Genomic DNA, 25,988 nt, shown 5'->3' on the forward strand with positions numbered 1-25,988 from the left:
TGAACAATAAAAAAAGACCACTGGAACAAATCACAAATGTTTTCTTAACGTTTACATGAATATGGTAAGATGATATAATGTAACCTTTTACTAGCTGTGTTAAGAAATATAAAATTTGAATTCAAAATCTCAACAAACATTTCCTTTAAAATATAAATCAACTTGTAAAACGTACTATTTACTCAGTAAAACAAAAAAAGTGTGTCTAAAACCGAACCATAAAACAACAAAACTATAAACTTTTTTTCTAAACAACCATCCCTAATCACCAATTACTTTTTTTCCACTCATTTTTTATTTATGTCTAGTAGGTCATTAGCTTCTATCATCCTGTGAATCACATCCTCATTGGGTTGTACTTTACTCTAAAAAAAAATAAATAAAATAAAAGGACAGATTTCTGCAAACTTCTGGATGCTGTGTCCCTTTTTAAACATTTCCCTTAGCTTCCAGAAAGCTTCCGGGTTAGCTGCTGCTAGCTCTGCAACTGGAGCCTGAATCACTATGGTGTTTCTGTCGACATTAGGTCTGTTGTAGGTCTCTGACTTACTTAAACCTCGTTTTACAAGGTTTAATACCTTGTAGTATCTCTTTATTGATCCTTCTGGTGTTTGCACTGAAAAAATAAAATAAAAATGTGTCATATCATTCAAAACTACTGACACCAAAGGAGGCCATAAAACAAACAAACCAACAAAAAACATTCATAATGTGGGTGACTACAAAGTTTAAATGTTTAAACAAGCATAACAGTGTGAACATAGCAGTTTGAACATTCTTTAAAACAAGGGTAGCTAACCCTCCTCTTGGAGAGCTACCGCCCTGCAGAGTTCAGTGACAATCCCAATCAAACACTCCTGAACCAGATATTTATGTTACCCAAGCAGGTTTGTTGAAGCAGGGTTGGAACTGAAGTCTGCTGGAAGGTCTCCAGGAGCAGGTTTGGCTACCCAACACTTTACCCAGACACTTTAAAACAACTACTTTTGTGTTACATAGAAGACTGATTACCATTTAGAATGATAAGTAAATGATGGCTATAATATTTTGGGTGACATTCTTCTCAAGTAAAGAATAATTTGTATAAAAGACATGATTAAAATCATATCCACCTTATTCCTACGCCCCATGACGCTTTGTGCGAATTATGGGTGTAACAATCAGTGAAAGGCTCGCTCTATGAACTCAATAATACTTTTTGAGGAGAAAAACGAGAGATTCTTCGTGCATTCCAGTGAATTATTAATGGGATATATTGTGAATTAAATCGGGAGAACAGACCACAACGTGCAGTAAATGTTGTCCTTTTTCATACTACTACAGCGGAATGCAAAGGGAAAAAAGAAAATAATCATGAGGAAACAAATGCCTCGACTGAAAACAGCTCTTGCCATAGATATTCTTGTTATAACGTCACGTTAAAATAACAAGCATTACGTTAATCTCACGATGTCTGAAAATACAACATGAGGGAAAATTGACAGATCATTGTCAAACTGACAGATAAGCTTTATTCGTATGGCAACCTTATGATTTGAAATGATTTGTTTCAGTCATTTTAAATGGAAGATCCCCAAATCGGAAGTGCCCCCCATAATTCAACACGCAGTAGGCTCGTGGGAATAAGGTGGATACCTAATTTGGAATAGTCACACAACAATTTCTTTGATTTCTTCTTGTTTCTTTTCCCTCTGTGTTTCTTCTTATTTTGGCTCAGAATCTGAAGATTCAGAAGCACTGCTCATCTTTGAAGCTGTAGTCTGTTAAGATATCCTTTCTGAGGTAATCTTCAGAGCTGTGACAGAGAACAATTACAAGTTTACTGATAACATGAAAGTAAATAACGGTTAAACAAAATAAGGATTAAACAGTAACAAAGTGCTGCAAATGTAGCAGTTGTGTATTTAGAAAATTATTTTGTGATTCCACTTGCCATGACCATATTTAGGGTTTCCTGCCGCCATGCTGACTTGGGGGGTCAGCGCACTTTGTTGCTTCCCAGTCTGCATGAGACGTCACAGCGGTAGGTCGCGCAAAGTTTTGCGGTGATTCAATTAGGGCGTATTTCATGTAACAGTTGAATTCACATGATATATTTGTATGATTGTGATTCAAAGCCCCTCTGTGATGAACACTCGTTGATTATTTTTTTATTTACTAGTTATTTTTAATATCTGTAATTTTCTAAGTGTTTCAAGGGAACCCTAACAAGAGACTAACCTGGCTGGGACATGCTTATTGATCAATGTCTACTCCTTAGAGGTGTTGTCGATGACATGAAACGTGAGTTTTTTATTTTTGTTTTTTAATCATATGATTCTTTAGCCTTTTGGATATTATTAGCCTAAATAATCTGACGAAATACTATAACATTCCTATAGTGGTCTGTGCTATTTGCAACGTGTTTCTGTATTTAGTTGCATTGTGAGCATTTGCAGCACGTGTTGTCAAACTGATTCTGTTTTTTTTTTTTTTTTTTTTTTCTTAATTCGCTGGTGTTTTTAATTTGACGTGTTGAATCGCAGAAGGGATGTGCTACTTGGCCGTCGGGTGGCGTGCATCGGGCAGGGCAACTTTGCTGCCGTACCATGGCTGCAGCAGGCACAATGATATTACGCAGCGCCTGTGACCCCCTGCTTGCACAGGGAGCGTGCCTTGCAACCACGGAGACATTTGTGAGAGACGCTGCGTAATATCATTGCGCCTGCTGCACCCATGGTACGGCAGCAAAGTTCCTTGATTATTACGCCGGAATGACAGTATAGTTCCTAGTCATATCGGCCTAGAAAATCGCAACTTTTAATTTTCCGTCGGTCTTAGTACACGATGTAACTACAGAAGAGTCAAGTTTTAAACTCTTTGGTCATTTTTTAACGAGATGCTAACGGTCTAATCAGATTCAATTATCTATGCTAAGCTATGCTAAAAGTGGTACCGCCAGACCCGGAGATCGGCTGAATGGATTCGAAAACGGTAAAACTCAACTGTTTAACTCTAGGGGAGTTGGAAAATGAGCCTATTTTCAAAAAACGTGGAGTGTTTCTTTAATACTCACAATAAAAATAATAAGGTCATATAGATCATAACACAGTCTCGGAGGTAAGAAGTGGATTATCCTTCAATGTCTGTCTTTTCATCTTGAAATGCGAGGTTAGATCACAGTTTCCACAAATCCCTTCACTCGATTGGGATGTTCACTTTTATTCTGGACAGCAAGGTCAGTGACTAACATTGTATTTTGCAATATTTAACACGTATTTATACCGATTTCATCAGGCTCCGAAAATTCTTCAAAAAGAACACAAAGAATGGCCTTCTCAGCTGCCATAGTTGCAACTCTTGCGTCATCAGAACAGGGTGTTCAACGCACCACCACTTCCGTAAAAAACGTTAGCCAGTGATTATAGTTTATAAAAGTTATAAATATGGATTTTTTTTTTTTTTTACATAAACATGTGGCTTCACTTCAGAAGGCCTTTATTAACCCCCTGGGGCAGTATGGATTACTTTTATGATGAATGGATGGATGGATGCCATTTTTAAGGCAAAATCTCAGGCGGAGCTTGAAATTAACTTTTTTACTTGGTAGCACTGGTGCTCCCAACTTCAAAAATTTAGGAGCACCAGCAAAAATTTAGGAGCACCACAAATAAAATGTTTATACAGTACATTATATAATGCTTATATGTTTAAATGTTAGCTCAAAATTAAGCCTTATGTGCAAATAAATTGGTCATTCAGTTGTTCGAATAAAAAAGTTTCTTGTCTGGAGAAAATAGGATTTTTTGTGGTGTAAATATAATTTATTCTGAAGCAATACTCTCATCAGTGTTCTATCAGCTTTGACATATTTAAATCTGAATATTTGATTTGTAATATTTACCCCAAAGGTTGTTTTTCTTTTTACCTTTATAAAGAGCATTTTTCCCTAATATTATTAAATGCATGCTTCGTCTTTCATATTAAATTCTTAAATTTGATCAATAAATACAATTAGAATAATAAGACACTATAGGGTTGTTACCAATCAAATTAGATCATTTGCACTGAAATTACAATTGCATTAAATAATGTTATGAGATTGTTTTAAATATATATTGAATATACACTTAAAATGTTTTGGAAAGAATGTGTTTCAAATGAGCTATGTTTGAAACTATTTGTTTGAAACTAACAAAAACTGTCCATATTAATATTGCGTAAAACAAAACATAAAAACAGTCGTAGATCATTTAGGTAACCACACAGTATTAAGAAGTGTAATAAACTTTTGAACTATTTTCTTAACATCTTTTATGTAAGGTATCTTATCCAGGACAGCACTAAATAAAAAAATAACATGCGTTTTGAATGATCCCTTTTATTTTGTTTGCAGATTCTGCAAGGTGCGTGTAAACTTTTGACTGCAACTGTACATTACATTAAGTAGAATTCACAGTCATCTGAAGAAACGGTAAACTTACTACACAGAAAATACCTTGGAGTGACCTAAAGTTAAGTGGCTTCATGAAGCATCCAATAGTAGTGGTTAATTGCTCACTTGTAGGGTAACTTACCATCTTTAAGTCTTTCTCGAAGATAATTTCTCTCATCTGTCAGACTGTTCACCTTATCCTCCAGGTGAACAATCTTCTGTTTTTGAATTTCGATTGTTTGCTTCGCATTCTGTAATTGGATGTGTAGGGTAGGTGCTCCTTCTAATAGTTAAGACAAAGAAAAATGTTAGTATTTAATGTTAGTAAGACACATCAATGTGTTGCGTGTTAGTGTGAACCTTCATCAAAATTGGCATGACAGAATATATAAAGCTAAAGTTAAAGCTTTTGGAGCAAGGGCGCCACCATCTTGCAATACCACAGCGTGTGACGTCACAGGGTTTGTTTGCTCTGTTGGCCAATGAAGTAGCATACAGTAATATGAGAATTTCTTTACTTTTTGAACACACACTTGTTTTGAAATGGAGGAAGATGAATTTGAAAGGACTGTTGAGCTTATAATAAGTCCAATTGCGTATGTTTCAGGGACGCAGAGTGAATCTGCTGAAATATCCCTGATATAATATGACAATGTAGGCTCATTTGACTATATATTCTTTTAATTTCTGGAGACCTCTAAGCAAGCTTTGTTCAAAATAGCCTGGCAAAAGTTTTGTATTGTTTATATGATGGATGAAGGTTCTCATCTTTTTTCTGTTAATGACCACCACGTTGGGCTGTGTGTCTATTTTTCTTAAATGTATCAACTCAAAATGCCATGTTGGTTTGATTGATTGTTTTACATGAGAAAAATAATTTTGCTTACCTGTTTTAGATTTAATGTGGGTGCAGTTTGGGTCAAATGGGTCGTGTCGTGTATAGAATTAAATTGGTGCTGCTGACAGATAACTGGCAGGTGTTCTGTTAAAGGGTTAGTTCACCATTTTTGGGTGAACTAACCCTTTAACAGAACACCCGCTGGTTATCCGGTGCGGGGCGGGTTTACCAAACAGGACCCGTGCAGGACTCTGCCGTGAGGTGGATGTGTTGGAGGTGGCAATGCTTTCTCAAAGATGTCCGAGTGGAAACATTGGAGCATCCTGTTAACAGGAGGTAGGCTAAATGTATTTGCAGGTGAACATAAAATAAGTTACACACCACTACTGGTGAACGAGCAAGTGTAATGCAAATATGTCTGAAAGGTCTGACATAACAATAAAATGCCACATGAACAATATAGTATGAAGCATTGTTTGTTTACATCATGCATAATGAAAACAATGTTTGGGATACCATGATCAAAACTTCGTGATGTAGACACTATGATGTTGGATATTCATCCAAATTAGGGTGAAAACCAAAAAAAAAATAAAATGTCTCTGTCATTAAATTTCCCTGTCAGTCATCTACTATATCTGTTTACCTCAGACAACACAACCAACCCCGTGACGTCGCACGCTGTGGTACTGCAAAATGGCAACGCCCTTGCTCCAAAAGCTTTAACAAAACATCCCTTTTTGTTTAAAATGGTTCCATTAATTGTGTTTGTTATATTGTTTAATTAAAGTGGAAATCAGTTTACTAAATAATGTAAAGCTTTATTTCCATTTTATGTAAATTATTTTAAATCACACAAACATAAACAGTAAAAAATGTCAAAACAGTACAAACATACAAACCTGCAACATTTGGCTGTACGTCCGGTGGGTGGACTAAAATTGAAAATAAATAAATGGATAAACCTCTCTTAAAATGTGGCTTGTAAAAACCCATTAATTACAAGGCAATGTTGGAATATCTTTGTCATAAAGTATCACTTTGTAATGTGTATCAATCAAATCTAAAATTATAGGTTTGGTACATTTTGAAACATAAAAATATTTAGCTTACTTTGCTTATACACTTGCTTTGTAGTGTGCACACCTGATCCTGCATCGTCTTTAGCAGCAGACACAGGCACTGGAAATGTAAAGAAAAAGGCTGGTGAGCTCACATGCCCATGTGTTTGATATGAAAAGCATATCACATGGAATGTCGGTTTTGTAGCAAGTCTATAACTCATTAATTATTTTGTCGTTTTTTTTTTTTTTTTTTTAATTGAGATCAAGATCTTTTAACAATTAATTGTGCAACTCTAATAACTTGCATAAAAGATGCACATTCAACCGTCAAAAAATGTTGGATCTTGGAATGGCAAATTTGACTTTAAATGAATTCAAAATTAGAAATCAAGTCAAACAACACCCAACTGAATACAGTACATAAAGTAACCATGAAACCGATAAATTGACACTTAATTGGCTCATTGATTATTCATTAAGTTTCCTAAATAAATGTCTTTTGAAGCCATAAAATAGCATCTTATATGGTGCAAACAACATTCAGAATTTTCAATTTTACGTCAACATTAACATGACATTTAAAATTAAACTTACATTATCATTATTAGAACATATTTTCAGAAACTTACTACCATAAGAAACAACACCATAAAAAATAAAATGCTTATCATTTGTATTTGAGCTGTATTACTGAAGATTTATCTTAATTTATCTGATTGATAAACTACAGATGGTCCAAAATGCAGCAGCTAAAGTTCTTACTAGAACCAGGAAGTATGACCATATTAGCCCAGTTCTGTCAACACTGCATTGGCTTCCTGTTAAACATTGTATAGATTTTAAAATTTTGCTACTTACTTACAAAGCATTAAATGGTTTAGCTCCCCAGTACCTGAGCGAGCTCTTAACGCATTATAGTCCTTCACGTCTATTGCGATCTCAGAATTCAGGCCAGTTGATAATACCTAGAATATCAAAATCAACCACAGGCGGTAGATCCTTTTCCTTTTCAGCACCTAAACTTTGGAACAATCTTCCTAGCATTGTTCGGGAAGCAGACACACTCTGTCAGTTTAAATCTAGACTAAAAACACATCTGTTTAAACTTGCATACACATAAACCATTATCTACTTCTATAATTCAAATTATGTAAATTGTTAGGCTGCATAGATTAGGTCAGCTGGAACCGGGAACACTTCCCATAACACCTGATGTACTCGCTACATCATAAGAAGAATGGCGTCTACCCCAATATTTACTTTGTAAAGAAAGACTAAGCGTCTGCACACACATTCAAACGCTTAAGCCGATAGGCTAAACACATAAATGAACGGCAAGAACACATTAAAAGTCTTCTGTTTTTAAGTTAAAAGGTGTCTTTTAAGCGGCCCCTAAGTTAATAATTTTTACGATTTTTACAACAGAAGTGATTCAATCAAAAACCAACTCTAGCTCGATAAGAACTTTTTTCCTACAGCTGCTGTAAAGCCATAACAATCTCTGTCCATTAATTTTCCTAGTGAAGCTGCTTTGAAACAATCTGTATTGTGAAAAGCGCTATATAAATGAAGATGACTTGACTTTGCCTCCAGAGCCATGGGTGGAGTATAACCTCCAGCTCCCCCTCTCATACTGTGGGCATGATGGGTGGAGCTGCATCCTCCAACAACACCCTAACCCTACCCATAACCCCATCTCTCCACCTTTTAAACAGGTTAAGCTCCACTCTTGAGCTCCAGGGAGGTGGAGCTGGAGGTCATTTAGCTCTGCAGCGAGCACCACTTGCTCCTTGTCGCCACTGTGCTCTTGTGGTCACATTGGATTTTGGACGCAACAGTAGGGGGCACTCTAGTCTCATGTAGCCAGACCTTCAGACTGACGGCAGAAGGTCTGGACTCTATCGCAGCTTTCATTGGCCAAGGACCGCCCAAGAGGATGTTTGACTGACATGTAACGCAACCAAGAGGGGTTTAGCTTCACGCCATTTGTTTCCAGGCGGACCGTTAAAGAGCGCGACACACGCGTCTCCCGGACATCCTGTAGAATTTAACCAACCAGATGACGACGTCGAAACTTCTGAAGTGTTTCCAGATAAGTGTGCCATATGCATCAGACGTTCAGCCAACAGTCCATGGATGTGATGTCTGAGGCTGAGACTAGGGGCACTTCATCATCACTTGCCATGGTTGCAATTTTCATTACACAAATGTTTCCACCCTTTATACGTATGTGCAGTTCTGGGGGTCTTGTGATTCTTTGCTTTTGTCCCAGCATGTAAAGACTTCAAATGAAGGTACAACACCATAAATTTTTATGTTATTCAAAATGTTTATCATATTACCACTATGTCATATGACAACTAGTTCCGAACACACCGGAAACGGAAACAAATTTGGTTGGAGAAAGAAGAACGAAGGCGATATATGGTGAGATGTATAGGTGTGACCAGCTTGTCAGTTCCGGTATGATAAAACTGACTCTCACAGACACAATCTCTCTTTCATCATTTGGCTTTATCTATGCAATATCATATCAAGCTTAAGGGTGAGACTGAGGTCAATATATGTGGAATAATCATACTTACTGTAAGTAACTCCATCCACTATGAAACTGTAGAAAACTCCTTCTGTTTGTTTCCCCTGTGTGAACCCGTTCACTCTTAAAACAATGTCAAAGGACTCTATGGTATGTAAACCAGATGAGGACATAATGAGAAGCACTCCTGGGCATTCACCTAAATCAACAACCACGTACACACACACACACACACACACACACACACACACACACACACACACACAAAAAAAAAGGCAATTTTATCCACCCTGATAGCTGTAAAAGCCTTTTGAAATGCTTACGGTTCACATAGACGCTTGACGGCTCCATTGTTAGGTTCTCCGTGCATGATTGCTTGAGGATCTGTATGATAAAAAAAATGCATTCAAATCAGTACTTGTCACTGCTGAATCACTATATCAGCTATCACAGTGTCCGGGTCTTTAGCATTCACGCCGGGGATGTTTGCTATGCCAAATCAAGCTCAATGAGATGAGCATCACATGCAGTGCAGTGAGAGATAGACCCGTGTCAGCCGTTATGGGGAAATTATGCGGTGCCATTTTCCCTCTTCAGCTCTATTAGAGACCACAGGCTGACATTATCATATAAACAGGCCTGTGAGAGGCCACCATCGCCTCTCCCATCATCCACATAAATCAACAGAGGACAAACTATGCAAATCTCTGTACACAATGGGCACAAAAGACAACATTAACAGAAAGATATGGTCCTCCGAATCACCTGCAGCGGCGATGAGGAGTGGAGGACACGTATAAAACAGGCTGATTGAATATGACACCTGATAAACTCTGCTATCATTAAAGGGGAGAAGGAACACTTCAGATTTTTTGCAAAATCTCTGTTAAATCTACTTTAGCCCCAGACTGCAAAGCTGCACAAATGATCTCAAATCCTAGAAATCTGAGCAGAGAGCAACATATACCATGTCCATATATAGTGAGACGGCAGACGCTGAAAACACCAAGAGCATCTCGCGTGCTTGAGTATGCGAACCTGCTCGCCTGTGGTGCTCATTCATACTCATTAATTATAAAGTTAAGTTTTTACTCCAATTTGTTGTTGAAATATAATCATTTATAAACAGTGGATGTCATTTTCATGACAGATTTATATAAGCATACCTATAATCAATACATCACTAACAGGTTAATTAAAATATAATGAATATATAGGCTAATACAGTGCATATATTTAGGGAAAGAGTTTATCTCTCTTGGTAACTAACAAGCTGTGGACACTAAATGGCTTTTCTGAGGTAAATGCTACATGACAGTGTTATTTACAAGCTGTTTTATTGACCTCTTTCTGCTGTTGAAACTGATTGAGCGATTACACGAGATATAAGTTTCAGTAAGTTGTACTGTATCTTTCAACATACCTTCAGATGTTCCTTCATGTTTATTCTGTAACTAGTATTAACAAGGAAGAGATGATCGCATTCACTCGCGCTCCACGCTGCAGCTTGAACGCCGCTTGTGGTGTCTATACAGAGATCTGTCACGCCACATTAAAGAGCGTCAAATTTTGTGATAAAATGGAATTTAAAAGACGACACTTTGTTTCTTATCGAAAGGTTCAAAGCGTTCCCAAACAGGAGACCTTAAAGTTGCAATGTAATGCATTCGGTACACGTGCACCATACCCGAAGTCCTGTAACGAAATGGTTCAGTATGAATATGTGTACCGTTACACGCCAATTCCATTTTTATGACTGGATTCCGTCCGCATTTTCCACATTGTGGAAATCATATTGACCTAAACTTATTTAGCTCACTTTGAGAACCCCTGGACTAAACCACAGAGGCATGTCACACCTTTTGGGATGGGTGCCCCTGGCATGGAGAACTTACTGAGTTAATGATGCATTTGAGAGCTTGAGATCCTCCTCTGACTGGGAACACATGCTCCCTGGTATCAGCCACATCGACGAGCTGTTGGCAGGCAAATGGAAAGATAATAATAATAGGGCTGATAGCCAAGCAAGGGGAAAAAATGTGCTGACATTTCCTCTCCTTTAATTCAGTTTGTCATCGCTACAGAAACAGGAAAAGAGCAGCAGTCCTGCAATTACAGGCAACTCTGCAAAACCCCTGCACTTGGTGGAGCTTTAGAGAGCATTTTAAGTGTTAATTGCACATGGATTCAGTGCATACATGTAGAATACACACTATTTTAAAATCTGCTTGAATGCCAATATTACCTGTTCTTCATCAAAGTCCTTTATGCCAACACAGTACACACGAGCCCCATAGTTCCTTGCTATATTAGCCTATATATACACAACATGCAGTCATAAGAACATAATCATTTGTTGCCATAAAAGTATAAAAATATGTAAAGTGTTAGATACCAGCTCACCTCATCCTTAGCAAGTTCCTGGATATATTTCTCAAGCTTTCCATCAGTCAACACCACAATGATACTAGAGGAATTTTCAAGCTGCTTTTTCATTTGTTCAGAAGCCTGGAAAGAAGGATGAGTCATAAGAAATGTGTCTATTTTCTCAAAAACTGCAGGGATAAAAATGCACAGTATATGTAAATATATAAAAATATATAATTTATCTATCATTGTAATAAAGACTTACACAGAATCCCAGATTCAGGACACTGAATGTGGTGTGTTTATTTAGAAATATGTAATTGTGCCTTATCATGGTCATGAGGCAACTAGAGTGTTGAGTGTCTCGTACACTCCCGTGTCCTCCTCACAACATGAAAAAAGCTTTTGTATACGTTTTTATATAAATTAATTAATTAAAAAAAAAAAAAAATCACATTCCATTCCACTGTTCATGTAAAGTAAAAATAATAAATACATAAATATTACCAGTTTTATTCCTTCATGCATGTAGGTTTCTCCTGCTGGTTTGATCTCATTTAAAATCCTCAGACCATCATTAATTTTTCCCCTGATAATGAAAAGCAAGGAATATTCTGATCAGTGTATATGAGAAATATTCCACTAAACATTATGCATACAATATGATGTAATGGTCATGTCAGAGTCATTGAACCCCATCTACATATGAAGGAAACCTTTGCACCATAAATATTTACTTGTCGTTAATGTACTACACAACACAAACACATGGTGTATTACCAGCTTTCTTACACTATGGACTGCAAATACTTTACGCAAGCATGATTCCATACCTGTCTCCAGTGAGCGGTAACACAATTTCTGCTCTTGATGAAAACACTATGAAGGACACTCGCATATTTGGACTGGAATGAAAAAGTATGGGAAAATAGAAAAACACTGTAGATTGACAAATGGAAAATCAAGTACAGCTGCAAATTCTAGTTATACACACAGCAAAAAAGCTTCAGAAGTGACTAATACTTATATATTTATACTTTAATAACAATGCTAAATTTACATTTACAAAACTGTACAGTTATATGTTGTCTTAATGATATTGGAACAGCATTTTTTTTTTTTTCTCTCAGAAAGAACTGACAGAATTTGACAACAAATATATAGCTGATTATGACAAGGACATTTCAATGAAGCAGTTGGTCTTTTTCACAACCTTCTGTCATGAAAGCTGATACAGCAGAGGAACATGTTGGTTTCCTCTACACATTTGAAATCAGGTGTCAGGACTAAACATAAGGAGAGCTTTTTCACACTCAGAATGGCATCCAATCTACAATGAGATCCTCAGGGAGAACATCCAAATGTATTCAAGCAGCCAAATTTTGGTAACAAAAATCAAATGAAGAACAGGCAGGAGGTCTGAATATTTCGCAGGCTAATAGAGTGATAAATACACCAATGAATCGCCAAATGGTATTACGATACCCTGCATAAATGAATAATCGCTCTGAAAAGGAAATGACCTTGAATGTTCCTAAAGATATAAAGACGTGGTGTAAACTACTTGTGTCATCTTTCGGTCTGGTCCTTTATTACACAGTAAAACAACACAGGAACCCTTCACACAGCTCTTCAAGATAATTCCTAAAAGATATATTCATAGAGCAGGTCCATTCAATGCTTAAAAAGGACCCTAAAAGAGCCACATGTCACAACAGAAGACCATCAAAGTCTATGGCAGACTGCACTGGTCTTCCTGCACTCATGACTTAAAGTACATTGGCTGCATCATCTCCTTTCATGTGTGAGAGATAAGTGCAAATGGCCATTCCCACAGCCCAGAAGACTGAGCCTCCTTGCCACCCACTCCTACCTGCTCCTTTTGCTATTTTCTCAAGCAGACTGCCTTCTTCTAGCTAGGTCGCTACAATCTGTTCTGGCACATACACTACATTGCCAAAAGTATTGGGAAATCCCTCCAAATCATTGAATTCAGGTGTTCCAATCACTTCCATGGCCACAGGTGTATAAAATGAAGCATCTAGGCATGCAGACTGCTTCTACAAACATTTGTGAAAGAATGGGTCGCTCTCAGGATCTCAGTGAATTCAAGCATGGTACCGTGATAGGTTGCCACCTGTGCAATAAGTCCATTTGTGAAATTTCCTCATGACTAACTACTCCAAAGGTCAACTGTTAGTGGTGCAATAACAAAGTGGAAGCAATTGGGAACAACAGCAACTCAGCCATGAAGTGGTAGGCCACGTAAAATCACAGAGCGGGGTCAGCGCATGCTGAGGCGCACGGTGCGCAGAAGTCACCGACTTTCTGCAGAGTCAATAGCTACAGACCTCCAAACTTCGTGTGGCCTTCAGATTAGCTCAAGAACAGTGCGTAGAGAGCTTCATGGAATGGGTTTCCATGACCGAGCAGCTGCATCCAAGCCTTACATCACCAAATGCAATGCAAAACGTCGGATGCAGTGGTGTAAAGCACACTGCCACTGGACTCTAGAGCAGTGGAGACGTGTTTTCTGGAGTGACGAATCACGCTTCTCTGTCTGGCAATCCGATGGACGAGTCTGGGTTTGGCAGTTGCCAGGAGAACAGTACTTGCCTGACAGCATTGTGCCAAGTGTAAAGTCTGGTGGAGGGGGGATTATGGGGTTGTTTTTCCAGGGGTCGGGCTTGGCCCCTTAGTTCCAGTGAAAGGAGCTCTTAATGCTTCAGCATACCAAGACATTTTGGACAATTTCATGCTCCCAACTTTGTGGGAACAGTTTGGGGATGGCCCCTTCCTGTTCCAACATGACTGCGCACCAGTGCACAAAGCAAGGTCCATAAAGACATGGATGAGCGAGTTTGGTGTGGAGGAACTTGACTGGCCTGCACAGAGTCCTGACCTCAACCCGATAGAACACCTTTGGGATGAATTAGAGCGGAGACTGTGAGCCAGGCCTTCTCGTCAACATCACTGCCTGACCTCACAAATGCGCTTCTAGAAGAATGGTCAAAAATTCCCATAAACACACTCCTAAACCTTGTGGAGAGCCTTCCCAGAAGAGTTGAGGCTGTTATAGCTGCAAAGGGTGGGCCAACTCCATATTAAACCCTACAGATTAAGAATGGGATGTCATTAAAGTTCATGTGCACGTAAAGGCAGGTGTCCCAAAACTTTTGGCAATATAGTGTACACTGAGTCAACGCTACATAAGTTCACATTCATCTGGATATTTGTTTTGTTTTTTTCCCCTGAATGTTCGGCCATCTAGGAAACGGATGTGTAGCTGTTGTGTAGCCAAGTTAGCATTTAGCTTTGATTCAAGTTGTTATGGATGACTTCCTTTGATGTGGAGGATCGGGCATTATTGTACAGCTGACTTGTTTGGTAGCATTAATCACACAAACTCAATAATAGAAAAGAAAGAAAGAACATTTACCTCACAAATCTCTCTGTAAGACTTTTGACAAAGTCATTGATCCGACCCCAGTCGGTCAAAATACTTCCAGATCTGTAATGAAGCACATGAAAAACAATGTCAGCACTAAAAAAAATCTAAACTCTTGAGGCAATTATACATAAATCTTTAAGTCATATCTCTTCATGTCGTTATTGTAGGAGTTGTGCTCTCAATTACACTGTGGCAAAGAAGCTGAGTCAGCTACACTTCAGTGTTAACACTATCTCAGAGAAATTATGGAGTCTGTCTATATACACAGCACACAACACACTGAGTCAAGACACTTCATCACAACTGCTGACCACTTCAGTTCCCAGCAACACTCAGTCCTGAAAACACTGCATCATTCCAACACCAAACAAAAAACTACTGGTCTAATATCCAAGCTGATATAGGTGCTTAAAGGGTTACCCAAAAATGAAAATAATGTCATTTATTACTCACCCTCATGTCATTCTACACCCGTAAGTCCTTCGTTCATCTTCAGAACACAAATTAAGATATTTTTTTATGAAATCTGATGGCTCAGTGAGGCCTCTATTGCCAGCAATGTCATCGAACCTCTCAAGATCCAGAAAGGTACTAAAAACATATTTAAATCAGTTCATGTGAGAACAGTGGTTCTACCTTAATATTATAAAGCGACGTGAATACTTTTTGTGCACTAAAAAAAAAAAAAAAAAATGACTTTTCAACAATATCTAGTGATGGCCAATTTCAAAACACTGCTTTGAAGCTTTACAAATCTTTTGTTTTGAATCAGTGGTTCGGATCGTGAATCAAGCTGCCAAACTGCTGATATCACAACTGATTTGTAAAGCTTCAAAGCAGTGTTTTGAAATCGGCCATCACTAGATATTGTTAAAAAGTCTTTATTTTGTTTTTGTAGCACACAAAAAGTATTCTCGCTGCTTTATAATATTAAGGTAGAACCACTGAACTCACATGAACTGTTTTAAATATGTTTTGAGCACCTTTCTGGATCTTGAGAAGCTGGGTGACCTTGCTGGCCTCACTGAGCCATCGGATTTCATCAAAAATATCTTAATTTGTGTTAAGTATCTTAATTACGACATGAGGGTAAATAATAAATGACATAATTTTCATTTTTGGGTGAAGCATTGTTGAAAACGGTTGTGCTGCTTAATATTTTGTGCAACCTTTGGATTAATAGAAAGTACAAAATAATATACGTAAAATCAATGTAATCCATCCTTGCTAAATAGAAGTAAAAAAAAAAAAAAAAAAAAAATCTTACTGACCCCCAAGCTTTTGAATGGTAGTGTAATTTAAAAATAGAAACTGTTAAATGTTTATTGACAAGGCTGTTGGTAGATAATGGAACTGGCACATGTTAACTGGCCAAGAAATGTGCTCTTGATGTAATAGCTACAAGGTAATTGAACTAATAATTATAGTGCACTGCATGTGTCGAGAACATAAAACACAAGCGATAGGTAATTTTTTTTTAAATTTTTTTATTTTTTTAGAAAATCATTTAAATGTCCGAGTACTTACCGGTCTAAAACAAAGTAAAGGTCGTAGGCGCCGTGACAATGTAGGCTTTCTGCTTTAAAAGATGAAAAACATAAACAGAAGAAAAGCGTCGCCGTGGTTGCCACGGTCCAGAGAGTTTCCTTTGTCATGATGAGTTATGCGTCCGCGGGATAAAAAAAAAAAAATCATAAGAATGCCTAAAACCGACTTGAATGACGCTTTCTTATATTAAGTGACATAAAATCAATGTCAAGTACAAAACAACAGCGCTGTGTCCCCCGGTCTGATCCGTTTTCCACCCTGACCGGTGTCACCTTTTGCGAGTAATGACAGGAAAAAAGGGAGAGTAGACTATTTGTTTGAAAAGTTTCTTGCGAGTTCGGGTCGTTTTTGGTGCGCATGCGCGTCCGCCCAGATGTTGCCAACTTAGCAATTTTGTTGCTAGATTTAGCAACTTTTCAGACTACCCTAGCAGCTTTATTTTCAAAAAGCATCTAGAAATAAATTCGGCTGTTTTTAAAATTTATTTGGCAACTTTTAGCAATTTTTGAAAAGTGACTCAAACAATAAAAACACATTTTCATCTAAATTAGACCACCGAACAGCTAGCTAGCCAAGCAGCACATCTGTCTGGTGAGAGCTGAAGAATTATGCCTAACAGTACACACATCATATGTGAATTAAGTTGGTAGTTGCAGTTGTTCAATAATAATTGTTCATTTATGATACAGCATGTTATCAGCTTTTAACTATTGTTGTTCAGTTAGGTACAGTGTAAGAAGGTACTGGTAATTTTCTGCCAGGACATTATCTGTAAAGTTATATGTAACCCTAAAACACAAAATGCAATGCATAATTTAAAACACAGGTAAACACCAGTGAAAAAATCTGTACGGATAATTCCTTCATATTAACATAGGTTACATTTTGCCCTATTTTTACGGAATACACTGCTTAAAACTATAATTGTTCAAAATGTGTAATTTTATGACAATAAAAAAAAGTGCAACTGTTTAATAATTCAATGTTGTATTTAAAAATAAAAATATCTGATCATAAATATATTATATTTACAATTAAAATGTTTATATTATTTTTATGAACAAATTTAAATCAGCATATTTCAAATCATATTTTTTATGTGTATTTTACGCAATAACGTTTGCGTCATGGTTACGCAATGACATCACGCCGTCATTTAGCAACTTTTAGCAACAAATCGACCCGCCTTAAGAAACTTCCCCTGAAAATGAGGCAACACTGTCAACAGAGTCGAACATACCCAGCAGCTGTGATCCTCAAACAGGATGTATATTTGAATAGGACCATAAAAGGATTATAAAGAAATAAAAATTATACTCTTACTGCATGTTCAATCATATGTTATTTAATGTTTTGTTAGTGAATCATAGTGTCATGACTTTACTTGAGAGGGCCCAGTCATAATTAATTCACTGTATACTTACTAAATTCAGCACATGATTTATTTTAAACTTACTATCAAATACACATGTACTAACACAACTAGTATTCAGGCCAGTAAAGTGATGCCAGTTTGGTAATTTCTTTAGGAACTGTTCCACAAATGTTCTTTGTGGGTTTTGAATTTTTATTTTTTAATTAGCTGCACATAAGTCACAGTAGGGTGAGTTTGAAGGGAAAGAGAACAACACACAATATATAAAGAGTACTTCTTATTCCTTCTTAAAGAGGCTGTTTGATTTGGTTTAGCCATAAATGTTAATTAACGCATTAACTATCAAAGTCTGCTGTTATTTATGTGTGAATCCATATGATTCCTGTCAAAGTGTTAGTTCACCCAGAAATGAAAATTTTGTCGTTAATTAATTACTCACCCCATCAAGAGTCCTCATGATACTCAAAGTCCTGATCAAAGTCAGGGGCAAATCAGGTCTTCCTTCAAAATCAGGTCCGCGTTAGGATCCCAAGTGATCCAGTTGGCTCAAATTAATTTTAATAAGTACTCTCTTTAGTGCCTGATTTATTTAAAATCAGGTTATGATAAATGCTATTTGACCTGTTTTATAATGCCTATTAATGTCTGTATTACTTATCTTATTTACTAGCATATACAGATACCTGCTTAGCCTGATGGCTTAGTTTATCCAAAATAAATTGCCCAGCTGTTGAAAAAAATCACTCAACTGTCATTGCACAGTCACCAGTCAGAACTAATGATGGAGCAGAACTGTTGAAGGAGGTTTTCAAGGTTTTTATTTACCTCAGGAGTGTTTATTATGTGGCTGCGAGTGGGAAAGAAAGCGCACGAGATGAGACCGCTACATTTCAATTATTAAAGGGGATGTCTAATGCTATGAGTGCATTCTGATTTATAAAAGAGTTGGAGTTGGATTCTCCTGCTAAACATGGCCAAAAATGTCAAAAAATTAGTTGGGCGTATGACGGAGTATTTATGTGCCAAATACACTCCTTCAGGGTTCATATAAGTTTTGGAAAGTTTTTTTTTTTTTTTGAGTATGGCCCTGTACAATGTTATAAGGGGTGGGATTCCTTGTATGGGTACTTCTTCCGGAAATGCGCACACACACATCAACCAGAGCGAGAGCAAGAGAACACCCATCAATGTGCTTCGTTCGGGTTACGAAAGTCATCGGCAGCGCTGCACAGGACTTGCTCAAGAAAGATTTGTCATTTTGTTTTTAGACCACGAAATCAACAATGTCACCAAAGAAGTGTGTTTTTGGTTGTGAGGGAAAGATAACATCACGGCATTTCGGTGACGAATGTTTTTTAAACAAGGTTCAGTTTGACATGGGATTTGCAGATCGTTTGAAACTGGAAGATGGAGCGGTTCCAGCGATAAAAGATCCCGGTCAGGAGTCAGGACCGCAAGCGGTAAGTAAAACTGCATCAAATGTCTGTGTTGTTGGCAATCGGTGCGTGAGTGCATCTAATGCTCGTGACTCTTTAGCTCCGTTCACGGCACGCTTCCAGGAGCTTGACTGTTTTTGGAAAGAAGTGGTACAGCGTATCAGTCTTTTATAAACCTGATAAAACTAAAGACTCTTCGGAGATATGAAGGATGCAATACTACTCTATACTACTCAAGATTGACATGAGATTGGCAGCAAGTGTGTGTGTGTATGTGTGTGTGTTATGTCCCCTTTAAGAGAATGAATTAAGAACACATTTATACATAGTTAACCAAACCATAATATATTTTCATACTGCATGACAATTACAGTACAGCTTCAAATCTATTATTAATCAATCAATAGCTGCAATAGTAAAGTATATAATAAGCATATAAGTTTTGATTATATTTATTAGATTCATACGTATTTGTATATTTTACATTATTACGTAAAAAGTAAATTACAATATTTGTGTTATATCATAATCTTTGGGACACACTAAGCCAATGTCAAAAAACTAGTGGCGATGAAAGCTGACTGTGTTGTCGCCTCTCAGTGACTGCAACAAGTTGAACAGCCAGCTGATCATTGGGTTAGTTTGTCCCGTGCTTTTGATAATGGATATTCAGTGCTCTGTAGGGACCATGTCAATCAGAATGCACCTTTTGGTTGCTCATTCATCACATGGTCACACATGAACACAATCCATTACTATCTTTTACAAAAGTCACTTCACTGCAGAATGTAAACTCTATAGTGGTGTTTACACAAAGTCCTTAGTTTTTATTGGTAGTTGTGATGTGGGCGTGTCCAGTGCTGCGACAAAAGGTGAGTAAAGTTTAACTTGTGCTTCATCTTAACGTGACGTCTACTATGTGTGGAGGAGCATTCATTTGTTGTTAGTTCTTATTGGTTCACTGTCAGGTGTGCACTGGTGATCATTTCTGTTTTCTCTATTTCCTGTGGCGGGTTGTTTGTAGAAAGAGCGAGTAGCAGGGACCTACTTTTTGTTGACCGTATTGCGTCGATTTCTGCTGTATAGTATTTCCATCAAATAAAATCAAATGTAAGCTAAGTTCACCAGTAGCTCTTTTGATGATGACCGACAGCGAACGAGTCATGAAGGACTATCCCACTATCTTGCTCATATGTTGCGACTGGATGCTGCTTCAATGTGGCTACAACAGAAATAAGACGAGGGAAACACATTTACACAAACATTAAAAAAAAAACAAAAAAAAAAACACAATAAATCTACAGTGCAATGGTAAAACAATTATTTCACTTTTTTATGATTTGATTACTGACAGCTAAATGACTATCGTCTGTTGTAACTGGAAAAAAAAAAAAAAATATATTGATTGTTAGATTAAGGATATATTCTTCTTTACTTATTATAAAGAGAAGATCACATTGAGGATCTCACACTTACTGATTCTCATATTCAGAAGAGCCCAAATGGTGAACAGCAGGTCTGGGGTGGACAGTCTATGTGAAAGACACATTGACTATTAGACAGATTACCTGACATTTGAAAGCACAAACTCTGTCACATGTATAGTTTTTGATATTTTACTTACTGTGAGTGTGTTGTACACATCAGAAGATCTTGACTTCGGGTCAAGAGCTGCATATGTTCCTGTGCTGGGAGAATCATTCTACAGGGAAACAGAGAGAAGGACTTACACTACAAAACAAGTGTTTTTAAATAGTTACCATGACAGTAAGTGTCCCTAACAACACATACACAAAAGTGTCCATCTAAAGCAACTCTGGACCTCGAGATCCACTTTTTTCTGCAGAGTTTAGCTCCAACCCTAATGAAACACACCTACCTACCTCTGTAGTAATCCTGAAGGCACTAGCTGCATCTGAAAACCTAGGCAGCTGATTGTTGCCCCGCTGCCCTATCAGGTAATGACTTAACAGGCAGCATTTCCTCACACAGGTACCTCATGAAACTGATTTCAGACAGACTAATGATGCAGCATAACGGTTAAACGATCAACAACAAAACAGAGGGAGCTTTGGTGACAACAAAGTGAGTATTTAATTACTACAATACTAATTTCTTACTAGAAATGTCATCAAAAGTGGAAAAAGTTAGTCAAAATGTACATTTTACACACAAAAATTTACCAATCTGCCATGGAATGCAACATGCAGGATTGTGGGATATTAAAGGCATGAAGGGATACATCTGTGCTGCCTTCAAAACTCGTTCAGATGAAGGTATCTCAGGAGACAGGATGTGGAACGATCATTGGATTCGGATGTGACTCGTTACCTTCCTACTTCCGTATCCTGCCTGCAGAGGCAGCATTTTTCAGTTTCCGGACGCAGACCTTGAGTAGCTTGTTCAGGTGTGTTTGATTAGGGTTGGAGATAAACTGCAGGAAAGTGGACCTCAAGGTCCAGAGTTGATCTAAAGTGTAATCACTCCACAGTCTCTTTCTCCTCACATTTTGACTACAGCAGTAAACACGAGTGTGATAATACACGTATTATACATGTAGAAAGAAGATCCAACTGATTTACTGAATTATTTGATCATCTCACCTCATGCTCATGTATTACAGATCTTCTGTTTTTCCTTTTCCTCTGACTGTTAAAAGACAACACAAACAAGCCATTTATTTTAATAATGTCCTTTTGTATTAATTTAAAAAGCATTTTATTTCTACTCTTTATTGATCAATTTTATTTACATTATAAATATGATGATGAAGATGAATAATTCTCCAGATGCCACTGCGAACACAGTCACATTACTACCAGCACCATGATGAACTGAAAGAGGAAGATCATCATGATTAACTCTCCAAACTGATGAATGATGTGAAGATACAGGAGTGTGTTAATAAAAGCTTCACCTGTGACAGTTACAGCGTCTGATCTCTGAGATCCATGTTGATTGTGAGCCTGACAGTAGAAGCGTCCACTCTGTAGTGCACTGAAACTCTGTCCAGATCCAACAGCTGAGCTTTCATTCTCCTTAAACCAGCTGAAGTTCAGAGCAGGAGGGTTTGAATCACTGCTGCAGATCAGAGTCACTGAATCTCCTGACACTATTTCACCAGATCCAGATATCAACACTGAGACACTCCTGGGAGGATCTAAAACAGAAAAACATATATAATCATTAACAATTACAATAAATTTTAAATGTAATGTCACAGTTACTGAATCATCATTAACTCACACATGACGTTTAAAGTCACAGCATCAGAGTATTTCTCTCCATGTTCATTGATGGATCTACACTTGTATTCTCCACTGTCATCAGAGCTGATCTTTGAGATGCTGTAGATTCTTCCAGATCCTACAAACGTTCCTCCTTTAAACCAGCTGATTTCTGCAGGAGGGTTTGAATCACTGCTGCAGATCAGAGTCACTGAATCTCCTGACACTATTTCACCAGATGGACTGATGAACACTGAGACGCTCTTTGGAGGATCTAATAACAATTATCAGACTATTTATTTAATTTTTTTTAAATTACTAATGTGAAATAAAAATATAAAAACAGAGAATTAACATCTTATGTTTTACAATAAACTCACACATGACGTTTAAAGTCACAGAGGAATATTTCTCTCCACGTTTGTTTCTGGATCTGCACTTGTATTTTCCACTGTCATCAGAGCTGATCTTTGAGATGCTGTAGATTCTTCCAGATCCTACAAACGTTCCTCCTTTAAACCAGTTGATTTCTGCAGGAGGGTTTGAATCACTGCTGCAGCTCAGAGTCACTGAATCTCCCTCCATTATTTCACCAGATGGACTGATGGAGATCACTGGATTCTCTGGAGGATCTAAAGGAGAAATATGTAATATCAAGACTCCACATGAAAACTAAGAGTGTGAATAATATGTATATGGTATATGGCATTTTTTCCGATTCTTAGTAATGTTTGAGCCTTTGTATGTTGATACTGTTTTCTTAGCCTTTTTAGATTATATTTATTATATTGTTAATTATTCGTATTCTATTTATTATTTTATAATGATAATTTATATAACTTATTTGGTTTTTAATTAATGTGTTTTATTCTTGATTCTAATTTTTAATATATTTTGGGGTTGTCACAAGAGTAATTTTGTTTCACAAGTTCACATATCCATATAATTAAATAGAGTAAAGTTATGCGTATTTGGCGTGCTGTCCGGGGAGAGGGCTTCGAGCTCGGAATTTTGGCAGGAACCCAGAATACTCCCCCCGGTGTGGTAAAAGTAGATAGAACTAGAAGTGAGGAGATGGGGTGGAGGAGGGATGCTGATAAACTCTCAGATGAACAGAGGTAAGTCTGCTACATTTATACCTCTTGACATTGGTTGAGTTGATTAACTGAATGCTCTCCACCTGTGCTAATTAGGTTAATTATCTGAACTTGCTCCTCCCAAACTTGTTAATAAAACATCATTATGTGTCACACAATGACAATATATAAAGTGTTTGAACTTGAACATGCATGTACATTACAGTATGGTCAGAATAAACAAAAGATTGAGCTAAAAGATCAATATTTTATTTTGCAAACGCTTTTTGGCACACAGGCCTTTTTTCTTTCTTTTCTTTTTAGCCCTGATGTGTGTCGAAGCGTGGCACACAGGCCTTCAAAGATTTTCCACCAAATGGCACAAAACACCCTCAAAATCTAATAATTTACACCACTATAGAGCACTTTCACCCATCATTCACCCCACCAATGTGCTTTTATTTCTGTTGTTACATGGAGATAGAGGGACAGAATTTAGCCTAAACAACATGAATGCACATGAATGGCCAGTTGGGGGATTTAAAGGCATAAAAGTGAAGCTTGTTATTTCATAGAATCATTTTGAATTATTTTTCTGTTAAAATGCATGCATTATTTGAGCTTCAAATGTGTTTAAAAATCGCATATATTGTTCACATCTTGTGCTGTAATGTTAAAACATTGTTTAAAGATCAGCCCAGTTTACTTTCACTTTTAAACAAAAGGAGGGACAATTGAACTCAAACTTCAAAGAATATACTTACATCTGATATTGAGTTGAACAGCAGGAGAGGTGTAACTGTGTCCATCTACACCACAGCTATAACTGCTTGTATCTTCTCTGCTGATTCGCCAGAGGATGAGCTGGTTTCCAGTGATTCCTGTAGTTACTAGCTGTGAGTTTCTGTACCAGATGAATGTTGCTCTGTCAGTCAGAGTGCAGCTGCTTTTACATGTCAGACGGACTGAATCTCTCTCTGTCACTCTCTCAGGAGACTGAGACACCTGAAGATCTGAACACAACACACATTATATCTAGTGCTGCTGTCATACACTGATTATTATTCAACATAATGTACAGAAGAAGAGAGAAACCTCATGAAAGTCACCTGTGACAGCAAGAGTCACTCCTGGTTTACCAATCCATTTCACATCTTTATCAGTGATGAATCTGAAATAGTACTCGTGTGAATCCTTCAGTGTCACATGACTCAGTCTGATGGTGCAGTTCTGCTGTTTATCTTCCAGATACTGAAGCCTCTGACTGTATTCAGGGTCCTCAGACAGATCTTTAAGCTCTACACCCTGTTGTATAGGACCTTTGGTCCAGAACACGTTCTTGATCTGATGTCCAGTAGGGTATGTATAAGTGCAGCTCATTATCACTGATGAGTCATTTACTGCACAGATGTGTGAAGGACTGTAACTCACACCCCAATCAGCACTAGAAACCCCTGAAACACACATTAAAGGGATAGTTCACATAAAAATGATTCTTCCATAACTGACCTGACGTCAATCTTTTTTTCTTTTTTTTTTGCTTTACTGACATTCACTGAAATTTGAGGAAAAAAAAAAGAAAAAAAAAGGGTTTTAACAGAGGGTTCAGTAGCTTTTGTACCCTGCTGATTTGTAAGGTAGCCCAAATTAACAATTTCCTTTAAGAAATGACTTTAAAAAAGAAACAAATAAAAAACTCTCCAGCAGGAGCGACTCACCGTAAATCATGAGCAGAAACACCAGAGGAAGAGGAGGAGCCTTTATCAGTGACATCGCTACAAGAACAATAATACAGTATAACACACACACACACACACACACACATCATGAGAAAAACAAACTTTAGGTTTAAAAATATGCAAAATACTTTAATATATTAAAAGTATGAAGCATATTCATAGAGAATATGTCCTACTGAACAGGTCAGTGGTTTCTACAACAGTATTAATCAGACTATATTCACACAGTAACCAGAGTAACTCTTACCGTGTTCTGGTGAGTCTCTCCAGCAGACGTTGAACTGATGAAATTCTCAGTTAACACGGTTTATTTTAAAATGCTTCACAAACAGAAAATGTTTCTTCCTCTTTCTTGACTCCTGCCCACACAAGCAACTTTTCATCATGATCCAGTGACATTTACTGATTTCTAAAAACAAAAAAACAAAAAAAAACAAAAAACATTTTGCTATAAGAAATTTGTCCACCAATTTGATTGATCAGTGAATCATGCACACAGATTTATTAACATATTGGACATATTTAGTTTCACTAATGCTTGCACATATTACAATGTTTTCCATCTGCTTACACACAAAATCTTTACTTGTCACACAATTTCTGAAACCTGACACTCAAACAGCAGAACCACACACCAAATCTGCAAAACCATACACTAATTCTTGGCCTTTGACTCATTTTTCAATTTCATAAAACACTTTTTGCAAAACACAACACACAATTCTCGATGTAACACACCAAAATCTAACCTGAAGTATCTTGATTTCCTTTTTCAAACACAACCATAGTTTCTGTCCAACTACACATGCTTGATGTATTTCTTTTCTTTCCTACTGTGTAACACTGTATTACCAACCACAAATACAGTAAATAAAATAGTTTGGTTTCAATCTTGCTTTCATGTTTACTGTGAATTT

General features: G+C 37.3%; 2 protein-coding genes across 3 annotated transcripts; both read right to left on the minus strand.

The window, feature by feature from the left end:
- Positions 1–556: 556 nt before the first annotated feature.
- On the minus strand, positions 557–16,538 carry LOC127499107 (anthrax toxin receptor 2-like). Of its 2 annotated transcripts, XM_051869276.1 has the most exons (13): positions 16,198–16,532; positions 14,659–14,730; positions 12,053–12,124; positions 11,727–11,808; positions 11,256–11,360; positions 11,098–11,166; positions 10,748–10,828; positions 9,176–9,236; positions 8,902–8,997; positions 6,366–6,434; positions 6,155–6,187; positions 4,557–4,697; positions 557–1,795 (listed from the first exon to the last, which is right to left on the minus strand). In XM_051869276.1, the coding sequence occupies exons 1-13, from the start codon at positions 16,323–16,325 to the stop codon at positions 1,764–1,766; spliced, it is 1,041 nt and encodes a 346-aa protein (XP_051725236.1). In that variant the 5' UTR covers positions 16,326–16,532; the 3' UTR covers positions 557–1,763. The 2 variants fall into 2 exon arrangements, with proteins under 2 accessions (XP_051725236.1, XP_051725318.1); XM_051869358.1 differs by lacking the exon at positions 8,902–8,997 and having other exon boundaries at positions 16,198–16,538.
- Positions 16,539–19,465: 2,927 nt separating this feature from the next.
- On the minus strand, positions 19,466–25,687 carry LOC127497202 (B-cell receptor CD22-like). Its single transcript, XM_051865564.1, has 12 exons — positions 25,319–25,687; positions 25,051–25,107; positions 24,442–24,786; positions 24,097–24,345; positions 22,637–22,888; positions 22,276–22,530; positions 21,947–22,189; positions 21,782–21,863; positions 21,633–21,678; positions 20,654–20,731; positions 20,506–20,561; positions 19,466–20,251 (listed from the first exon to the last, which is right to left on the minus strand). Exons 2-12 carry the CDS (start codon positions 25,103–25,105, stop codon positions 20,218–20,220), a joined length of 1,695 nt encoding a protein of 564 aa, XP_051721524.1. The 5' UTR covers positions 25,106–25,107; positions 25,319–25,687; the 3' UTR covers positions 19,466–20,217.
- Between the last annotated feature and the right edge of the window lie 301 nt (positions 25,688–25,988).

This window comes from Ctenopharyngodon idella, chromosome 1 (genome assembly GCF_019924925.1).
Source record: "Ctenopharyngodon idella isolate HZGC_01 chromosome 1, HZGC01, whole genome shotgun sequence".
NCBI classification, from domain to species: domain Eukaryota; kingdom Metazoa; phylum Chordata; class Actinopteri; order Cypriniformes; family Xenocyprididae; genus Ctenopharyngodon; species Ctenopharyngodon idella.

What these genes read in the sequence shown, in the direction of transcription:
- LOC127499107 (XM_051869276.1), bottom strand. Translation starts at nt 16,325, where the DNA reads ATGACAAAGGAAACTCTCTGGACCGTGGCAACCACGGCGACGCTTTTC. An exon ending in CTTACAGAGAGATTTGTGAG is followed by an intron (nt 12,125 to 14,658) that starts GTAAATGTTCTT and finishes TTTTCATTCCAG; the next exon opens with TCCAAATATGCGAGTGTCCT. An exon ending in AGTGGATGGAGTTACTTACA is followed by an intron (nt 6,435 to 8,901) that starts GTAAGTATGATT and finishes TTACATTTCCAG; the next exon opens with TGCCTGTGTCTGCTGCTAAA.
- LOC127497202 (XM_051865564.1), bottom strand. Translation starts at nt 25,105, where the DNA reads ATGTCACTGATAAAGGCTCCTCCTCTTCCTCTGGTGTTTCTGCTCATG. An exon ending in TGTTCAACTCAATATCAGAT is followed by an intron (nt 22,889 to 24,096) that starts GTAAGTATATTC and finishes TTTCTCCTTTAG; the next exon opens with ATCCTCCAGAGAATCCAGTG. An exon ending in AGACGCTGTAACTGTCACAG is followed by an intron (nt 21,864 to 21,946) that starts GTGAAGCTTTTA and finishes TTCCTCTTTCAG; the next exon opens with TTCATCATGGTGCTGGTAGT.